This window comes from Passer montanus, unplaced genomic scaffold (assembly GCF_014805655.1).
Source record: "Passer montanus isolate IOZ18808 unplaced genomic scaffold, ASM1480565v1 scaffold12, whole genome shotgun sequence".
Taxonomy (NCBI): domain Eukaryota; kingdom Metazoa; phylum Chordata; class Aves; order Passeriformes; family Passeridae; genus Passer; species Passer montanus.
Genome location: NW_024358722.1, coordinates 10,280,560 through 10,300,070, shown reverse-complemented (window position 1 = coordinate 10,300,070; position 19,511 = coordinate 10,280,560). Strand labels below are relative to the sequence as shown.

Sequence of the window (19,511 nt, the reverse complement as noted above, 5' to 3'; positions counted from 1 at the left end):
CGCGGCCTGGCGGGCCCTGCCGGCGGCGCGCCCGGGCAGCCGAGCCCACCCCGGGGGCGCTTCTCCCGCGCCGCTCCCCTGGCCCCGCGCCCTCCCTCGCTCTCACGGCGGAGTTTCTCCGCGCCTTCCTTGGTCTGCCGGGGATAAATAATTAATCCGGCTGTGTAACCGGGGGATTTCTGTCAGCTTCCCTTGCTTGCCGCCGTGACCCCTGAGGAGCGCCCTGATACGTGACTGCTTGGCGGAGGGCGGAGGGGAGAGGGCATTTAGGCGGCGAAAAACACGGCAAACGTTTGTCTTCCCATCCCGAGCCTGTCGAAAATGACACGGATAACTTTCGCTCGCTCGCGGAGGGAGCGAACGTGGCACTGTGCCCAGTGCTGTGGCTCAGGTGCACCGCACAAGTTAGGTGTGCTCAAAAATCGCTCCATCCTTCTGCTCTCTCAGCAGCCAGAGCTGAGAGGGAGGATGCGTGGAAATGAAGGGTGATAATAGTTTGAATCCCTTTCTGCTAATGTTTTGAGATATGCTGATCGAGCCACAAATCTTCCATCTGCACGCTCTCTCATTAGGACACTTAGACTGTAGTCCCATCAGCCTTTACTCGTGAAAGTAATCCTTCTCTTAGCAGGTAGCGGGTAGGGTTTACCTCCTAGGCCACTAATTCTCTTTTTTTTCGTTGTAATCTTAATGAACAGTCGTGAACACTATCCAGAGATCATATTCTTTCATTAGAGCTACCTGAAGTTCCTTTTCATTGTATTGTAGTGTCAAAGTGTTGCAGAAGTCTTTTATACATTGTTATAGTTTCTCATCCGATTTTTAAAAATAAAGTTTGCATGGTGTAGAAATCCAACATCAAATTTAAAGTGTGGTTGACATTTGATGGATACTTTTTCATTGCACAAAAACAAGTTTTCAGAAAACTATTGAAGAAAACGCGCTGCTTGTCAGTTCTTTGTATGTTTCATGGGAGCAGCTTTCAGGATATGAGTAAATTTCCATAAACTCTGTGAAAATATTTTTATATTAATGATGCTGAAACAGACTTTGTCCTGCAAGATCCTTGCTAATTTCATGACAATTCCTGCTTAATATAGTTTACATTTTACTGGACAGAGATAACAACAAGAGCAAGTATCATAAAACATACATTACTCATTGGGACAATTGTACTGCCACAGCACCTGATAATAAATATGACGTGTCATCTCTTACAGAAATGTAAATCTCTATAATATAGCAACTCATTAAAATGCTCAGTTCTTAAATCATCCCTAATTGATTGTGAGAAGTTGCTCTTTCCCTGTCAAGATTTATGAAGTGTGTGGATTATGGGATTACAATGTAAACTTTAACACAAAGCCTTTAACTTTTTTCCAGCATGGTTGTTAAATCAGGTGTAGTGCAGTTAAAACCAGAATTTAGGAAGAAATGATGTTAAATCCCAGTGTAGAAATGCATCACGATCCCAACATTTATGAAGAAATCTCAGCCCTTTGAAAACGTCTAGGTTTAGAAGAAAATTTTTGCACTAATAATGATATGTCTTTACGTAACTTCTGGTATTTCAGTGACTTTCCCTTTTTTCCTTGCAGATTATGTTTATTTTGAAAATTCATCCAGCAATCCATATCTCATTAGGAGAATTGAAGAACTTAACAAGGTACAAATATCTAAGACACTTTCTTAACCTTTGGCAACAGTCAGTGTGCTTGTTAAAACCTGAGAATTATTTCTATCCCTTAAGATTTCTGCTGTAGTAGGGGTTTCTGGTGGTTACTGAAGACCTGCTATGTGATATTCTCTAATTCTGCCTTGTTACCTAAGGAAAGATGCAGTTGCTCATTCCTGTTGAACAGCATTACTCTGCTGCAAAAATTTTCTAACAAATTCTGAATTCTTGGAGAAATGAATGGATTGAATTTTCTGGCTGGCGATGACACTGTGAATCCATCTGGAATGACAGCTATCATGTAATGTGTCTGCTTTTAGATAGACATCTGAAGAGCTGGAAGGTACCAGCGAGACTTTGCAGTGATCAAATGACAGAATATGTGACTTCCGTGGCTGTTTATTGCTCTGCCTATTGGCAGCTGTGAATGAAGAATGGGCTTTTGAATAAAGTACAGACTGTGTTGTCTGTCTTTATCCTGAGTGTATTTTTCTAAAAAATGGAGGCTCTATTGACTGTCATTTTGGGGAAAGAATGGTTATTTTTCTTCACTGACACTACTAAGAATAGTGTGGAGTTTCTATATGCATTATTTTTTTACGTTTTCCTCAAGCAGTATTAAAACTTACTGTGATCTGCTACATCAAAAGTTAATTGTTAAAATGTCCATCATGATATAAGTAATGATTAAGGTATTTTTTCCCCAGTGGTTAGAAAGTAAATGAAAAAATCGGTGACCTGCAAGTGGTTTTCTTCTTGTTAATGAAACACAACACTATGCCATAGCAGACATCAACCACATTAACTGTTAGTGCTGTCCAACACAACATTCACTGAACTTGTGCATGGCAAATAGTTTTTGACTTTTATTGGAGAAGAAAATGTTTTATTCAGAGTAATTGACTTGATTCCAATCATGTATTGAAGGAAAGGTTTATTATCTTTAAACTGCACTGCTATAATTTAATCTTGCTCATGCGGGGTAAAACAGTCATGTATTGATTTTTTTTTTAAGAGAGGTTGGAGGTTGTAATCCAGACATCTTGAATGTGAATGGTTTGCTTTCATGTGTTAAAGATATTGAGCAAATGTGGAGTTGTTATGTAAATATGTAATGAAATGCTTTGATTATTGTTCTACCGGGGACAATCTTTTTTTTTATTTGTAAGAAACTATCAAAACATTATACTTTTTAGTATTAAATAAGTAAATCAAGGTAAAAAAGTACTTTTGTACCCTTCAAGGAGGAGGATACAGTTCTTCAAATATTTGTGAATTCTTTATAAATCATGGCCCCCATAACGAGTCATGAAAACAACACTGAACTAAATAGCTCTTTTACTTTAGGAGCTGTTGTGACTTTTTCAAATAAACCTTTCAAAAGTCTTTCAAAAAGACTTTTTCAATAAATGTTATATTAAATGAGGTTCTGAAAAAATGCTAGAGTACTTTGAAATATACATTTCTGTCTAAAGCTGGATTATAAAGAAACATTCACATGATTCTAATATTTCTGAAGGATTTTTACGTTAGCATGATACTGGCATTGCACCTCTGAACACCTGAACAAAATATAAATTCTGAGGACTCAATAATTGTAGTTAATCCTCCTGTCTGGTCTGAAATTGGTAATGGCCTCTCTCAAGAAGATTTTATTTATTGGAGTAATTCTGGTGATTTCAGCTTGACTGATCATGTGAGAACAACTGATATGAGGGAACCCTCCAAGCAGAGAGCATTGAATTTGTATTACTCAGCTGAGGAGGGATACATCCTGACTTGATTTTCTCTTTCTTTTGTAGACTGCCAATGGGAACGTGGAAGCGAAAGTGGTGTGTTTTTACAGGCGAAGAGATATTTCTAACAGCCTTATAATGCTTGCAGATAAGCATGCTAGTAAGTAGATGGTGTAGGGCATTTTTCCTTACTAACACAGCCACCTCAATTTCTGCAACTGCTTAAAATTGCAGGGTTTTTTTTTGGCATGTGAAATATATACTTATGTTAGGCATTTATTAATAACCAGTTAATTGCTTAGTATTATCTAATACTCTCCTGCTCCTATTAGTTGCTTCTGGGAATTAAGTTTAGCTGTATCCATGTGGTTGAGACTGTGCATCTGGAAAAAAAAAAAAAGAATGTATCTTTTAGTCTAGAAGATACAGCTGCATTTCTTTTTTTTATGTCAACAGTAATTCTTGGTTGTAAGTTAATTTAAGCTTAAGAGCACTTGTGATTATTTGATGTGACTTTTTTGAGTTAGGCATAAGCATGTACTACTTAATGTAAAGAATGAAATGTATCATTGGCAATTGAAAATTACTGGACATTGTAAAAGAGCTGTTATGTGCATTTATGCTAAATGTAAATATTAGTCAAAAAATAGGGGGGTTGGCTTTTATTTTTAATTTTTTTTTAAAATAAAAACAAGTGGTAATAGGTGAAAAAAGCCACATTTTTCAACACAAACATAAACTTTTTTTGTATCTGCCATTTGGTATACAAGTGAAATAGCATAATGTTCCATAACTTTTTGATGAAAAATAAAATCTGAAGAGAAAAAAATGCAATTCTTAAAATGTAATTCAGTACCTAAAAGTCTGAGATGAAAACAGTAATTTGCAAAATATTCCAGTCATATTTGTAAATAACTGAAATGTGAAGTGTGTCAACATCCCTTAAATTTCTTGCCACATGCTATTAAATACCATTTTGATTGTGTATGATGCTTGAGTTTTCAAAATGAATCTGTGAATAAGATGTGTAGGGGTTATAAATCTCTAATTTATTGGGATGAATCTCTTGAAAGGCATTAGATAATGACAACCTTTTTATGTAGATATATGATGGTGCAATTAGGTGTTTAAAAATACCCTGCAATTGGTTTAATGTCCAACTCTGGTAATTTTGCTCATCCAGGTATGGTGAATGAAGAGAAATTGCCAACCTTTGGCTTTTGTTTTATTCTTTTATTGGTCTTAGAGAAGTGGGGATGATGTGAGTATATAATATAAAGTACTGGCTTGGTTTTTATAGGAAGACAATACATCTTGCTTATGTACTAAGGAAATGATTTAGTGTTTTCTTATATAGTTGAGTACACTCTATAGTTGCCTGTGACCTATTTATGATCATCAGCCTCCACAATCATTAGTCTTTTTAGTTCTTTCAGCTGAAATGTATAGAAACATAGAAATTTAGGTGAGCTTCATGAAACTTTCTAACACTTTTTTTTGTTTTTCTTTTCTAATGGAGGGGGCAAGAAAGTAGGAAAATTATAACAACTTTTCTGGAAGCACTTTTTTTTAAAAGAATTGATTTTTAAAACATGAAGTTTGTAAATTTTTTTTTAGTTGGCTTATTTTGTAGAAAAGGGTATGTTAGTCCTGTGGATATCATTGAACCTGGAAAAGTAAGATTTTTCTATTTCCTTTGTGAGTTTTAGATTGCCATTTTGTCAGCACTTCGAAAGAAAGGATTTGTTGATGGTCGGTTGCTCTTCTCCTGTAGCATGCTAGGGGTTTGTTGGTGTCACTAGAAGTGCCGTGGAGTCTTCCATGGTGTTTTCTCATTTGGGATTCTCTTGTGGTTTTGTAGTGACAAAACAGAAATGTGATTTCCAGCTGGTTCAACAAACATCTTTAGAATGCCTGTGTCTCACAGGTTGGGAGCCCTCTAACCCAGCGCTCTTGTGAATTATGTTTCTCTATGAACATTTTCTCTGGACACAATGTCTCTGTTCTGACCAATCTGTAGTGCCAAGTTCTCTTGGGAGATGTTTGTTACAGTTACAGGGGACAGCACACAGCGAAGGATTGCTTGCCTACAGCTTCCTATAGCTCACAGAGCAGATGTAGTTAAATGTCAGTTCAATTTAAAGGCTTTCATTCTGGAATAACACAGTGTTCTGTTTAAAAATATGGTGTGTGTAAACAAAATATTTGTATATTTATGAATGGAATGTTTTGGAAATGTTTCATATAGCTAAACATGTTGATGCGTCAACACTTCTACCTGGTTTGGTATAAAATAATGTTAAAAGATACAAGTCTCTTAAGGAATGGTAACTCCAGTTCAGCCACTGATTTCTGCTCTGTGCCTTTTGGAGAAGTCTTTCAAGTATAACATCTGCTTTATTTTTTCAAATGATATTTTCTATTGCTAGCATTTTTTTGTTATTTTTGATTGAGAAAAACTGGTCTGAGTTATGCATTTGTCAAGATTTTGGCAGGTGGGGGTTGGGGTTTTTCTGACTGACACATCAATTTCTGAAGGCTACATTTTGAGATGTAGACATGGTCCCATTTACTAAAAGAAGAAAAAAGCTTAGTAAGAAAATATTTTGAAACTTTAAAAAGAAACTTTTAGTAACTTGAGAAAGTTTCTGAATTATTCTAAAGAACCTTTGGGAAACATGGAATAAAGTTGATCTGTGACTTTATCACTGGTAAGGAGTTAGTATATTGTTTTCCTAGAGTGTTTTTTTTTTTTTAAATTTGGTTTGGTTTTTTGTTTGCTTGGGTTTTTTTGTTGTTTGTTTGGGTTTTAAAATTTGGTTGAGAATTTTTCGTTTGTTTGCTTTTAAGTCGTCTTCCAAAATGTTTCAAGATATTGTAACAAATTGAGGGGGGAAATAAAATTTTCCTTAGGCCATTCTAAAATACTCAGGTACAGAGTAGTTCCCTTGTTTTCAAAGAATGTCACTAATCTGTGAGGAAATTGTGTTACCTTATTTCATTCCCTGGTGTTTCAAGTGGAATTTAATTCAGGAAATTTTTATTTGTCTGCCAGCATCATGTATGGCATCAGCTTAGGTCTGGGAATAGTTCTAGAAGCTGACTGTAGCCACTTAAATCCAGGGATTTGGAATGTTTTATGGGCACTTGAGGATTTTATGTTTTTTCACTGTCGATTTATGTTACTATTAAGTAGAGTTAATAGTAGGGTTGGCTTGAAACACAAACCAAAATACTGTCCAGGATCATCATCTTGGTCCTGTGCAGCCTCCTGAGCTTAGTAAGAGAGCTATTTTGGGGTGTTAACACTCACCAGGTTGCTGTTGTTGGGGTGTTAACTCACTTAGGTTGTCGTCATCACCACAGGGTCACTGGGAGGGGGCTCTTCCTTTCTTGGCATGAAACAATTGACCAGCAGCAGAGTAAGGCCTACTGTGAAGGGACTAGAAGGGAGATGAGTAAAGGATAGCAGGCAGTACAAGAGAGAGATATTGCAACAGATATCCGAGTGCGTAAGCGAGTGAACTTGGAAAGGTGGGACAGAAACACTCAGCTCATTAAAATGGGTGAAGCAAACATAAAAAAGGGTGGCATAGAGATGTTTCCTAACTAAATGGTGTGATTGAGAAATTGCCAGCTTGTAGCTGAATCTATAAAATGTAGATGATTCTTTATCTTCAGTAGAATTAATGTAAGTATTTTAGGGCAAGGTTTTAATAGCTGTGGAGAGGAGGCTGTGTCAGCTTTGTACCAGCACTGGTTTTGGGTTACAGCGAAGGGCTCAAGTTCTTATTTCCTTCTTTTGCAATAGAATGCAAAGAATCATGGAGTATCTTGTATTACAAGGGACACATGAAGATAACTGGGTCCAGCTCCTGGCCCTGCACAGGGACCATTCCAAGAACCATACCATATTTGAAGTTTATTCACTATTACTTTCAATTGAAGCTGAGTGGGGTGCCATGAGCTAAGTGCATGATGCCATTTTTTGCAGTTCTTTGCACTTTAAGTTCTTTATCTGATCATGTGTTATCATGTAATACTATGTCTGAAGTCATTCTCTTATTACAACTCCTCAGCCAGCTTTTGTCTAGTCAACCATCTGGTGAGGATATAACAAAAAAATTGCTGTAGTTGGAGTCCTTCATCTTCTGATTTATTAAAGAAGGTTTGTTTCATTTAGGTGTGCTAAGATGCTGACTAAATGCCAAGAATATTTCTGGGCCTGTGATAAAGCCCATGCAGAATGAATTTTTTCTCATTAACAGAATTGATATTCTTTGTGAATGAGACAGTACTCAATTAAAAAAAAAGTCAGAGATATTTGTTTCATTGACTGAGATGAAAGGTAAAATGAAATTTTTCTAGATTACAGAAGCTGACAAAAAATCATATTCAGTCTTTCTTTTTAGACATCACTTACTGGCTTTACTTCTTGTTGCACATTTTTAAAACTTTTATTATTTTGCTCTTGATCAGTCATGTTTCATGTCACATTGCTTTGTAAAATGGTGTTTCTGCTACAGAATTTTTGTATATGATAGATATCTGTGAGGAGAAGAGTCCTGCTAGGGATTCCTGGTTAGAGAATCATTAGGGTTGGAAAAGACCTCCAAGATCCAGTCTTTAACTGAGCACTGCCATGCCCACTGAACTTTATCATCAGATGTTGGAGTCTGTACTCAGTTCTTACCTTCCTATGAATTTGATGTGTTGCAATCAGAAATAAATCCAGTATTTTCTCTGTACTTCAGTTTTTTTGCCTGTAAAGCAGTGCTCCTATTAGAAGTTCTTATTAAAGTTAGTGAAAAATATATAATATGCCAATATGTTTTTATAGTTGCCATTAAAAGATCTCAAAGTGCCTTACAAACACTCGTAGTTCATTTTCTATACAATATCAAGAATGTTCCAGCATTGCTGAAAATGGCTTGATCTTGCAGAGCAGTTTAGCTGCTGCTGAGCCTTCTTAATTTCACTTAAATGTGCTTTGTATTTGAGGGGAGGAATATTTTGCATATTGTCTGTGTTAACTGCCAATACTCCAGATGCATCTGAGAGAATGAAGCTGTTAATATTCCATGTGATTTTTGAGAAACATTTTATTTCAGTAGAGCAGCAGGCTAGCAGATATCATGTAAGAAAATGAGCTTAACTTGAGCAGTAGTGTTTAACAGATTACTCATTGGTGTTCCCAAAGATACACGAAGCTGAAATGTGAATTTCTTTTTGTGTGTCATCAGGTTTTTCAACATATGGTTGCTGTTGCATAGTGGTGTTCTTAATACTCAACTCCAGGAAAAACACAAGAATTTTTCCTGCCCTCTACAACAATAAAAAAAAAATACAATTTAGAAAGTAGTATGAAAAAAGTTATGGGTGTGGAGACCCTTGGGGTTGAGGAAAGGGCTCTAGAGTAAAATGTCTAAAACACCTTGTGTTCTTCAGTGTTCTGTTATCTCAGTCACATATTTGACTCAGGAGAATTAAAAGCATTTATAAAGTACTGTAGCTAGACTATTTTTGTCCAGCCAGATTGTAACACAATCAGAAATTTGGGTGGATTTTTTTTTCTTTGGTTCTGGTTCTTTTTTATCATAGTAGTGCTTGTACATCAAATTAAACAGGTTTTTATAAAGGATACAATGTTTTTTAACGACAGTCCCTTTTCTGAAAAATCAATTTAAGATGACTTTTTCTGTTACCTAATTCAAGTCACATAATGTCTTAGAATAAAAAGTATGTTTTGATTGGAGATTTTATTTGAAATCTTAAATTGTCTTTTTGTTTTTTGGTTTCACTACTTCCCTTGATACCTGTTGTCTTTGCTGCCTATGTTCAGTTAGAAGTACCCTTGGTGAAATGAACCCAAGAGACAAATATTAATTCTTCTACTGCATACAATCAATTTTCTCTGTCTTAACAATTTTAAATGTTGAAATAATTCATAGTTTCTCTTAAAAAAATCCAAACAAGAAAAAAACAAATCCATGGTGAATACTTTTTTGCTCTTGCTTATGGTCATGTTGGTGAAAAAACAAAACAAAACAAAATAAGTAACACTTCCCTGGAATGTTGTGGTTTTTGGAAAGTTTTCTGTTAGGTTACAGTTGATTTTTTTCAATTGCTCTTGGTGAGAAAACCTCTCTTGCTTGCTGTTAAGAGATCTGTTGATATCACCCTGTGATGAAAGACACCATTTTTTCCATTGGATAGGAGAAAAAGGAGCTAAGGCCTGGAAAGGCAGAGCTGGAAGTGAAAGGTGGGAGAGTCTCTTGAATTTATATAAGGAAGAAGGCTTGGCTGCTAGATATGCCTGAGGAGTGGGTGAGCAGACTTGTGTAACTGGTTCAGTGAGATACTGCCGTGTTAAGCTCAAGGCTTCTGTAAATATAAACTAGAGTTTTGTTTGCAGCTCAGTGTCCCTGGCTCTGGCATCTCTGTTCACACACACACACCCCCCCAAGAATTAGAAGAAAATTAGTTTTGATCTCACATAGTTGCCCTCTTGTCTTTGAGGACAAGGCATTTTTCAGAAGTCCCTGTCTGTGAGCAGCTCATCAGAAGGCTCTTGGGTTGGTGAATGGAGACAAAACCAAAGATAGTAAGCCAGGACATTTGGGTGTATCGGTTCCAAAGTTGCTTTTGTTGGAATTTTACATGTTAATATTATTTACAGTCATCTGATAGAGACATGTAAACAAAGCAGTAGCAAATTCAGTTATGTTGTGTTGCTTCTTGAAATCCTGAAGTCTGTGATGTGGGAGAGACATGCCCTAGGAGGACCAGTTAAGGATGATACAGACAACAAATTCTTTAATCAGTGGCAGAGTAGCTTTTATGCTGAGGCACTTATATTAGTCTAACTATCATTTTCACTGAAAATGAGCTGGGGTGTTTTGTGAGGAAGACATGATCTCTTTGATCTCCTGAGACAAGGGAACATCAAGTTTTCCTTCATTTACCTAAGAGAATGCGATCAGTTGTAATTTATTTGGAAAGAGGAGAGAGATTTCAGAACTTGCTGAAATACAGCAAGCCCTGTTGAAAACTACTTCCTTGTCACCAAGGAAAAACTTGTCTCAAGGCTCCCAATTATTCTTTTCAAGGGTGCTTTGGGTAGTGTCATAAATTGTGTTTTCGTCATTTGATTTTTGTTCAAGAACTTGTGAATGTTTTCTCTCCTCAACAGGGAAAGCAATAAAGAACCAGTAATGAGGAGTGTTTTGCTTCTGACAATATCTGAGTATTCTTTTTGTGACTGACATTTAGAATTAGTAGTTATATTGTCTCATTAACAAGTTTACTGTCAGCCCCCAGTATCTTGTAGATTTATTAACTTCTGTGTCTGTTTAGGCTCCTCCTTTGGTGCAGAATGGCTTGTTAGATTGTGAATGTTAATGATCTTCTCCTAATGGATGAATGGATTTACAACTAAGTTCATAATTTTAATTCTTAGCTCTTATGGAAAACTTGCCTAACACGTTTTTTTTCACCTGTGTAAGTATGATCTGTATTTGGATCATGCATGGCTTCTTTGCATATAACAAAATTACCCATTCTGTGCAATTTGTACAACTACACCTGAATTTTTGCATGGACTGAATTTTTGCTAGCTAGTAACTGCTAGCTTCATCTTTAGACCTTCAAAGTATAAACTTATAATTTTGGGCAAGTGTGTGTGTAGGTTAATTTTCTTTCAAATTCAACAATCTTGTTTTCTGAACACAGAATTTAAAAGGCTTGAATACATTGTTGCCAATTTCTCTGAATGTAAAAACAAACCAAACCTAAAATCTGGATTAATTCTGTGAATTTGCAGTGAAGAGTTGAAAGCTGTAAAATATCATGTTCATGTTTATGCTTAAAACTGTTTATAAGATATATGAAGCTCAGTTTTTATTTTTATTACTTAAATACCAGAAGTATTTATTTAGTAAGTTTCCTTGGTAAAGAACTCAGTGGGGTACAAAAGGTGTCACTTTTTTGAGCTCTACTCCCAAAATAAATTTTTCATATTTGAGTCTTTAGAAGGAGAGAGTATTCACAGAAAATTGCCAAAGCATTGTCCATTCCCCTATTTCCCTGTGTTCCTTAGGACTCATTTCCTCATGGTGTAGTTTAAATACACATGCTGTTGTTACTGTACTTGTTCAGGGTTTCTTTTGATTTGTGGAAAACATGTGACTGTTTTCTCTCAGATGCTTTCCTGCCTCTTTCACGTTTCTTAATTGTGCATGGAAGTTTTCTTGGTCACCTTAAAATACTTGTAGTATTTAAATTGATATTATTGATCATAACTTTTTTTCTCATGAAGATAAGTAGATTTTCATAATCTCAAATGGTTCTACTTCTTTTTGTTTTCCCTTGGCTCCTAATTTTAAGTGACTTTTCCCATTTTCTTCCCAGTGCACCCACACTGTACCAAAGCACCTGAGGCATAAATTTTAGACTACAAAAATATTGCTAGGTTATCTCTATCTGTAAAGCTCCAATAAGAGATGCATTTTACATCTTCAAAGAGTTCTCTGATAGTCTAATTGAATCAGCAGTTTATATAATTTATAAATTTGAATGATGTAAACTCACTATTAATATAGAAGGACTTTCCCATCATGCAGTGGCAATTAAATGTGGGATTTGGGAATCTGGTCTGATGATTTAAAGGCTTACCAGCAGTAATTCTTGAATGTCTGTATTCTGCAATAGTTACCTTTGGTAATACTCATGCATGCCTGTAACTGCACACATGCTGGTGGAGGTGGAGCTTTTTAGCTTGGGCAAGGCTCTGTGTGAGAGTGAGTGTAGTGCTTCCTACCCAAGCTGATTAATGCAGTGCTCTGTGTGTTTATATATATATATCTAGTGTGAGGTGTTATGGACTAGGTAGAAGTAGCAGATAAGACAAATGTATGAGGTAGCCATATGATTTGTCTGTAAACTCTCTTTCTGTTAAAGGTAGTATGCACAAGTAACCGGACTCAAAGTTAGCAAATATATTGAGTTTGTCATGCCCCAAACCACATGGAGTGGGTGGCTGGAGTAGCTGTGCTATTTTGCAGTGCAGTTTGTCTGTTTGATCAATATTTTGGTTTTTACCTCAGCTACTGTTTGTAACCCTCTCTGATCAAGTGAAGATTTGTAGTGTGAATCTGCTTTGCTTCTGGCTATATATGCAGCAAATGATTCTGTGATCCTTGCAGAGGGATTGTTTTGTACTGATGTAGAATACATCACTCCCATGAGCAAAAAAAGTTTGAATGGTAAAAAGCGCATTTTTTTTTTCCAGTAAAAGCCTCTTCTACATTATCAAATTCCTAAAAGACTTCAGGAAGCTAGGTAGTTCATTTTGACTGTCACCAACTGCCTGAATCCAAAACTTGTATGAGGATTTATCACAGTACATAAGATGTCTGTGCAGGTTGCAGAGTTGCTGGGCTATGCATAGAGCACTATATATGCATATATCCAGGGGTTATGTGAGTACATGTGCCTTTTCTACTTGTACAACAGGTTAAACATCTATCCAAAACTAGCACAACTAACTTAGCTATCTTCCCATTTTTGGTATGCTGAATGATAGATTTAATTTTTAATTTGTTTTTGTGTAGGATTGTGACAGTGAGATGCAATGATGAAGGGAGTCATGTTTCAGTTTCCTGTATTAAAAGTGCAGCCTTGTTTTGGCTTAAACCAGAGTAGAAATAGCGTTGGCAGAGTCAGTGACCTGTAACCTAGACCCTACAGGGTACTGTGGCCCGTTGCTGTGTGGCATTTCCTTTAGGCAGATCCTTTGACTGATGCTGCTGTCAGGAGTGAAATCCTGATGCAGTTATTCTCAGTAGGCCCTCAAGAGGCCAAGGACTCGGGTGCCAAATATTATACAGGAAAAAAGGCTTTGATATATGGACAGCTTTTATATTTACATTGGCCTTCAAATGGGGGCTAGCTTCATCTGCCTTCATAATGCTCTCCCCTTTCTTTTAATTTTTAATTTTTGTTTTTAATAAGAGGAAAAAAAGCCAGAAACAGAATACTGAAGATTTACCATGTATGCAATGAATAAGTGAAGATTTTTGATATTTTACTTGCTGCAACAAAAATGGTATTTGGACATGTTGTCTACAAAGCAGAGTACTGAGAGTAGAAGAAAAACTTTGTTGGTTTACTTGGGAATGACATATGTATTAAAATTTGAATAACTAATGCAAGGTGATGTTATTTCTACGCAGTTTTTTGTTTTGTTTTGTTTTTCCTCCTGGCTTCAGAATGAATAAATTAAAAGGCTTTAATAATTTAAAGTAATACATGTATTCATGTCTCTTTACACTTTTCTCAGCTCATATGTATACTTCCTGTAAATTATGATCTCATTATCTCTGTACAGGCATTAAGGAAATAATGTATCCTGGAAGGTAAATCTCTAACATAGTTGATGGAAAAAAGATGGAAAAAAAAAATCCTTTAAGCCTTACACAGACTATCAGAGTGAATGAACTCTTCTTCCTGGTTTTCTTGTCAGGTCTATAGACAGAAAAGCTTTCTTACCATGTTGGCATGGAGCAGACATTCTCTTAGATCGTATTCTTCTCATTTCCTAATTCCACACCTAAGGCCTTAATGTGTCTTGATTGAGTTTACCCAAGAACAGGATATACAAATCCTTTTATTTTCTTTCTCTTTTCCCCCCTTTTCTTTCTTGTTATTTTCTCCCTACTTCTTCTTTCTTTCCTGCAAAAAAAAATCCAACAAAATTCAGCCCTTCTGTAAGGAAATGCTGTAGAAGATAAATAATTTGTGTTTTATAAGCAGAATCATATGCCATTCTGAGTAGGGGTAGGAGAGTGCTTGTACAATCTGTGCCTTTTCATCTCTGCCAACAAATTTTGAAAAGTTGTTTATCAGCTTTTGAGGATGTGAACTGAATGTTAGAAAAGCAGTTTAGGTCTCTGAAACTCTGTGGTTATTGTCACAGAGTGCATGAAAATGTCAGTGTATATCTTAAACATGGACTTTGAATTCTTACAGAAAACATAAGAGCACATTTTTTGTGTGCTTAGTTCTTCTCATGATGCATTTTCTTAAGGAGAGACAACCAACCATGCAGCTTGTTAACCAACTAGATCAAACAGACCTGTTGCCTATGCTAAAGGAAAGACAATCTTGTTTAAAACAAGATATGAGCAGGAGCTTCACAGAAAAATGGTGAAGATCTTAGTGAAGGGAAAAATTATTAATAGCCTCTGTGTCAGGAAAGTTGAGTTTACAAATCTCCCTTTTATTAAAATCAGGTGTAATAACTATTCATGCAGGTTACATGGCAGTGTTGCAGGTAGCCTTTTTATTTATGAGCCAGATGATGGATTTCAAAATTATTTCTTGGGTGCTGTCAGATTAACCGTGTGCACTTTTGCTCATGGTGGTCTGCCAACCTGGGTTTGAGGGTAGAACTAAAATTTCCTTTCTTTTCCACATAGCTCTAAACATATGTACACTTTGGAAAAACCACTAATTGACTTCTGATTCAGCTGATGAGCTGGATGTAACCAGTAATTGGATGTTCATCATGTTGCAAATAGCAGTGTCCATGGCACAGTTTTGACTCTGCTCCTTGCTGCTCCTAATGAGCTGCTCAAAGAAACACCTCCCAGGACTGATGCTTCTCACATCCTACAGCAGCTTGGTGCAGTTGATGCAGATGTACACATGACCAAACACAACCTGAGCCCTGTAACAGGATATTTTTCTCATTTGGGAGAATTTGCATTTGAATAGGTGATACAGAAATCAGGTAAAAGGGGAAACATCTAGTTGAGGTTTATGATATATAAACCAGATTTTTCACCATTGCCTGCATGTTACTGTTCTCATGCTTCTGTGGGACCCTTCTGTTCTGTAGTGTTGTTACAAACTAGTTTGCAGTGCTGAAAAATGGTTAAAGAACTATTGTGCTTGCTTTTGCATTTATTCATGTTATATTTAATTTATTAGGATCTATTTATTAATGTAGCACATCATGATTCATAGTACTTAGGGAGGTAATCCTTCCTTGCTTTCCACCCACAAGCTCCTAGCTCTCAAAAATCTCCAGAACCAGCTATCAAATAACCCCCACCCATCAAGTTTGGGAAGGTGAACTTTTCTGCTAATGAAAGGTGTGATGGTTTCCATAAAATATTTTCTTGGCAGGCCCCTGATAAATGTGATATTACTTACTTGCTTATGACTGACTATTGTCCTGGAAATTATTGTAACATGCTACTTGGAAGTACCCAAAAAACCATTTTGCATTCTTTTGGAAATAATTTTTATTATTGGGCAGTGGATGTGGCATATTAACTCTTAATGGCTACACAGTAGTTATTTCTTTGTTTTGTGACCTTCTTTAGGAAAAATAATGATGAGGTAGTGTGGGAGGATCACCTGGATAATTGTGTAGGAAAACTGCATAATCCCTTAGAGGCCACATGTATATCCATGCTATCCAGCAGGAATTAAAAGTAGATCTGTTCCCTGTAAACACAAGTGATCACTTCTTTTTTTCCTACCTGCAAAATTGTTCAGATTCATGCTTTAGATAGCAATATGCTATTTACATGACTTATAATACATACAAACTGTTCTTTGGATTTCTTATCCTATCTGAAAGTAACAGCAAATATCAAATTGATGTTAGACATTCTAAGTCATCTGAACATTGCAGCAGACATGGTATAACTAAAGCTAATTAATTCAGCTTTGGGAAACGCTTTCTCAATCAAATTGAAAGTGTAACCATGCATAGTCTAGCTCACAAAGTTGATTAAATGGCCTTACTATAGCTTTAGGGGATTAAATATCACAACTAAGTTAGTACAATGAAACGTGGCAAGAAGCTTCATGCAGATGAGCAAATTAGCCAACTGCTAACCTAAGAGAGCTCTTCATTCACAGTCTGAATAAAGCTGTTCAGATGGTTAGACTTACTGTTTTTCTTTTGAATTTTGGCAGTAATTAGATTTACTCTCTCTCCCCCAAAATCTATATTTATAATTGTTACTGCTGTAGCATCTAACTACCAAATGTGCATTTGAAGTTTCTGCTACAACCATCTAAGCTTAAAGAGACTTATGCAGAGCCACCTTTCCTTTGATGTCTGGTAAACTTGCTGCTCTTCAGCATTCCCAGCTTTTTATCTGTAGGTTTGAAAATATGTTGTTGATACCTGAAATGTACATATTTTTTTGGCTGAGTGTCGAAGAAAAACGTATACAGGAAAGGAAGAAAGTTTGTAAAGTTTTCTAAAAGTGAGACTTTCTTTGAATATGAAATTCTGATCTCATACTGATCTAATGCAACTTTAAAAGTATTTTAATAAACAGTGAAATGGCTGTAACTCCACAAAAGTTGTTGGTGATTTGAATGCTTGCATGAGCTGGATGCAGCTAAGCTGACGTATGGTTTGAAGCAATTAAGGTAGTAGGAAGTTAATGCACTCTAGCCTTGGGTACTCTGCTGTTTTCATCTAGCATTGGTCTGTGCCACTGTTGAAAGGAGTCTTGTGTTTTCCCATTATGTCTTCCCAGCCCCCTAGTTCTGCTTTTTTCTCTTTCTCTTTTTTCTTTTTTTTTTTTCCTTTGTAGTAGGCCAAGCAACTGGAGTTGACCTGAGGTAAATAAAAAACTTATTGCATGGTTTGAGTCAGAGGGTGGTTAAGTGTCCACACTGTGTGTGGAGTCTCATGGGAATCTCCATGGGGACCAACCAGTCTTTAGCAGTGACTGGAGCAGGCAATGTGCTGCACTCATCATGTTTGTAGGTGACACAAGAATGAAGGGGGTGACCAGGTGAGGGCTTGAGGGAAGAGCTGGTATGCAGGAATTCCTAGAAAGCTGGAGGAATGCTATGTCAAGAATATGAAGATGTTCAGTAGGGACAAATGCATCTAGTAAGGAAGAGCTCCTGGCAGGAGCATAAGCTGAGAACAGGGGGGCTTGTGGGAGCAGCTCTGCAAGAAAGGACCTGAGGCTGCCTGCAGACAACTCCCTGACAAGGAAAGGAATTGGTCAAGAGCATCCTGGGCTGTATCACCAGGCACACAGCCAGTAGATCAAGGCAGGAGATTATCCTCCCTGATTATTCAACACCCATTGCATTACATCAAATTATATTGCATCCAGTTTTAGGTGCCTGATAAAAGGGAAGTTGCTGATAAATTGGAATGCATTCAGCAAAAACCATCTTGTCCTTCTAGGAGAGTCATCTGGAATTGGCCTTTGCCAGTTTGGAGAAGAGGTGGACTCCCAGTGCCTATGGGGGTGATAGACCAGAAGATGAACTCTCGGCAGTGACTAAATGGAAATGGGAGTGATTCAGATTAAATACATGTAGAAGCTTTTCTCCATTGCTGGGGAATGGAGAGCTTATGCATTCTTTTGTTTTCAGAGATTTTCAGTTACTGAGTACCAGGGACTGATCTCACAGCTGAGCCTATTTTGAAGTATAGTTTTTGCAAGGGATCTCCTGAGACCTCTTCCAGGCTGAATTACTCTGTTTCCGTGATTTTTGGTTGAATTTCCTGATTCCAACTCTATCTGGAAAGAATGCTGTCAGCATTTTGGTGGCAATAGAGGGAGAACTTTCTCCTTTCTTTTAATACTGAAGATTTACTTCTCCTCCCTGAAGATGTCTTCAGTGTTTAAACTAATCTCTCTTACTCTTTGCAGTACACAAGGGGAGCACATGGGGGGGTTATTTTGATTTAGTTAAGGGAGAGTTGTATGTCCAAGTAACTGACCTCATTTTGCTAGCTGATGGTTAACTATACAGTTGTTGGAGCTGCATTTAAACCTTTAAATGTCTCTCAGGACTTTAAGAAAGTTATTTTAGAGGAATTTTGTATTAAAGAGGAGTAGTGTGTTTCTAGAGACTTGCCCTCAGTTTATTTTCATTTTAGTTGCAGAAACAAGCAATTTTTCCTCATTGCAAGTTGACTCATCACATAACTATAAACAGAGATACTGTATACAAAGTTTAGGTGGCATGAACACTTTTCTATTCTTCGCAGGCTCTCTTAACACCACCATTTTCTAACAGAAAATCCCACCAATTAAATGGAAAAGGAAAAAAAGGGTGTTCATCCTGTTTAAAAGTGGTAATGCATGTGTAAAATGAGTGAGGGTTACAGTTTCTTTCTGGTATCCATTGCTTAACTGAGTCCGTTGAGTCTCATTTATATCAGGTGGGAAAGTTGCACTGCTGTCGCTGAAAGATCATCACCAGATCACTCTGATTTTAAGGATTACAGTAATTATTTACCACTGATGATTAGAAAGCCCACATATGATAAATAGACCACAAATTTTAAAAGTTCACTGGAGATGCCTGCTTTTGCTCACTAGGATTTTTCCTTTAAATAATGAAATATTTCTTGTAAACTGGAAGAAGGGCCACAAAACAACATTATCTTATATTTGGCCCAAGGCCTAAAGGGAAGTGTGTAATTTTCAAAACGTGATTGTATGTAGGTATGAAGTATTTATCTTTGGAGTCATACCTAAGAGTTTAAATTATATTTAACTGAGCAATTTTAAATTGATTTTTTTTTCTGTCTCTCTAATTATGGAACAATGAGGTCTGTGTATGCCATCACCATATTGCTGCATAAAAATATTTGCTCACTCTGAGCCATTGCTTTTCTTCCCTTCCTGAGTGCTGAAATGTGCTTAGCTTGGTGCTACTTTATAATTTCCTGTAGGTACCTTCTGTTTCACTCCTTTTGGTAGAAATAATATCTCCTAGGATGGCAAATGAAATTCACATGTGCTGTAAATCAAGTCAAAGATCAAGTGAAGAGATCTCTAAAAGTTCTGCAAGGTTGTTACCACTTTACTTCTAATGGGTATTAAGGCTTGATAATTGCAAAAACCTGCTTCAAAAGCAGCTCTCTGGAGGGTTCTTCAGATGCAGAATTCTTTGTGTTGCCAGCGAGCAAGCTTAGAGTCCTTCCTTTTTTATGCTATCCAGTTTCCTTTCCTGCTACAGGTTTGTATGATGCTGGGACAAATTATTACTTGTTTTACTAAATCCTACTCTTAACATTGGTTTTATGTTTTAGTGCT

The 19,511-nt window shown here is 36.7% G+C and overlaps 1 protein-coding gene across 4 annotated transcripts in view; it reads left to right on the top strand.

Moving 5' to 3' along the window:
- MTA3 (metastasis associated 1 family member 3) overlaps nt 1-19,511 on the top strand; it is a 138,071-nt gene that overhangs the window by 487 nt on the left and 118,073 nt on the right. For all 4 annotated transcript variants that reach the window (XR_005626381.1, XM_039697924.1, XM_039697925.1 and 1 more), the window contains exons 2-3: nt 1,599-1,666; nt 3,478-3,571. Coding sequence is in view for 3 of the 4 variants with exons in the window: in XM_039697924.1 (XP_039553858.1) it covers nt 1,599-1,666; nt 3,478-3,571 (162 nt within the window). In the remaining variant the exon portion in view is untranslated. The remainder of the gene's footprint in view (nt 1-1,598; nt 1,667-3,477; nt 3,572-19,511) is intronic.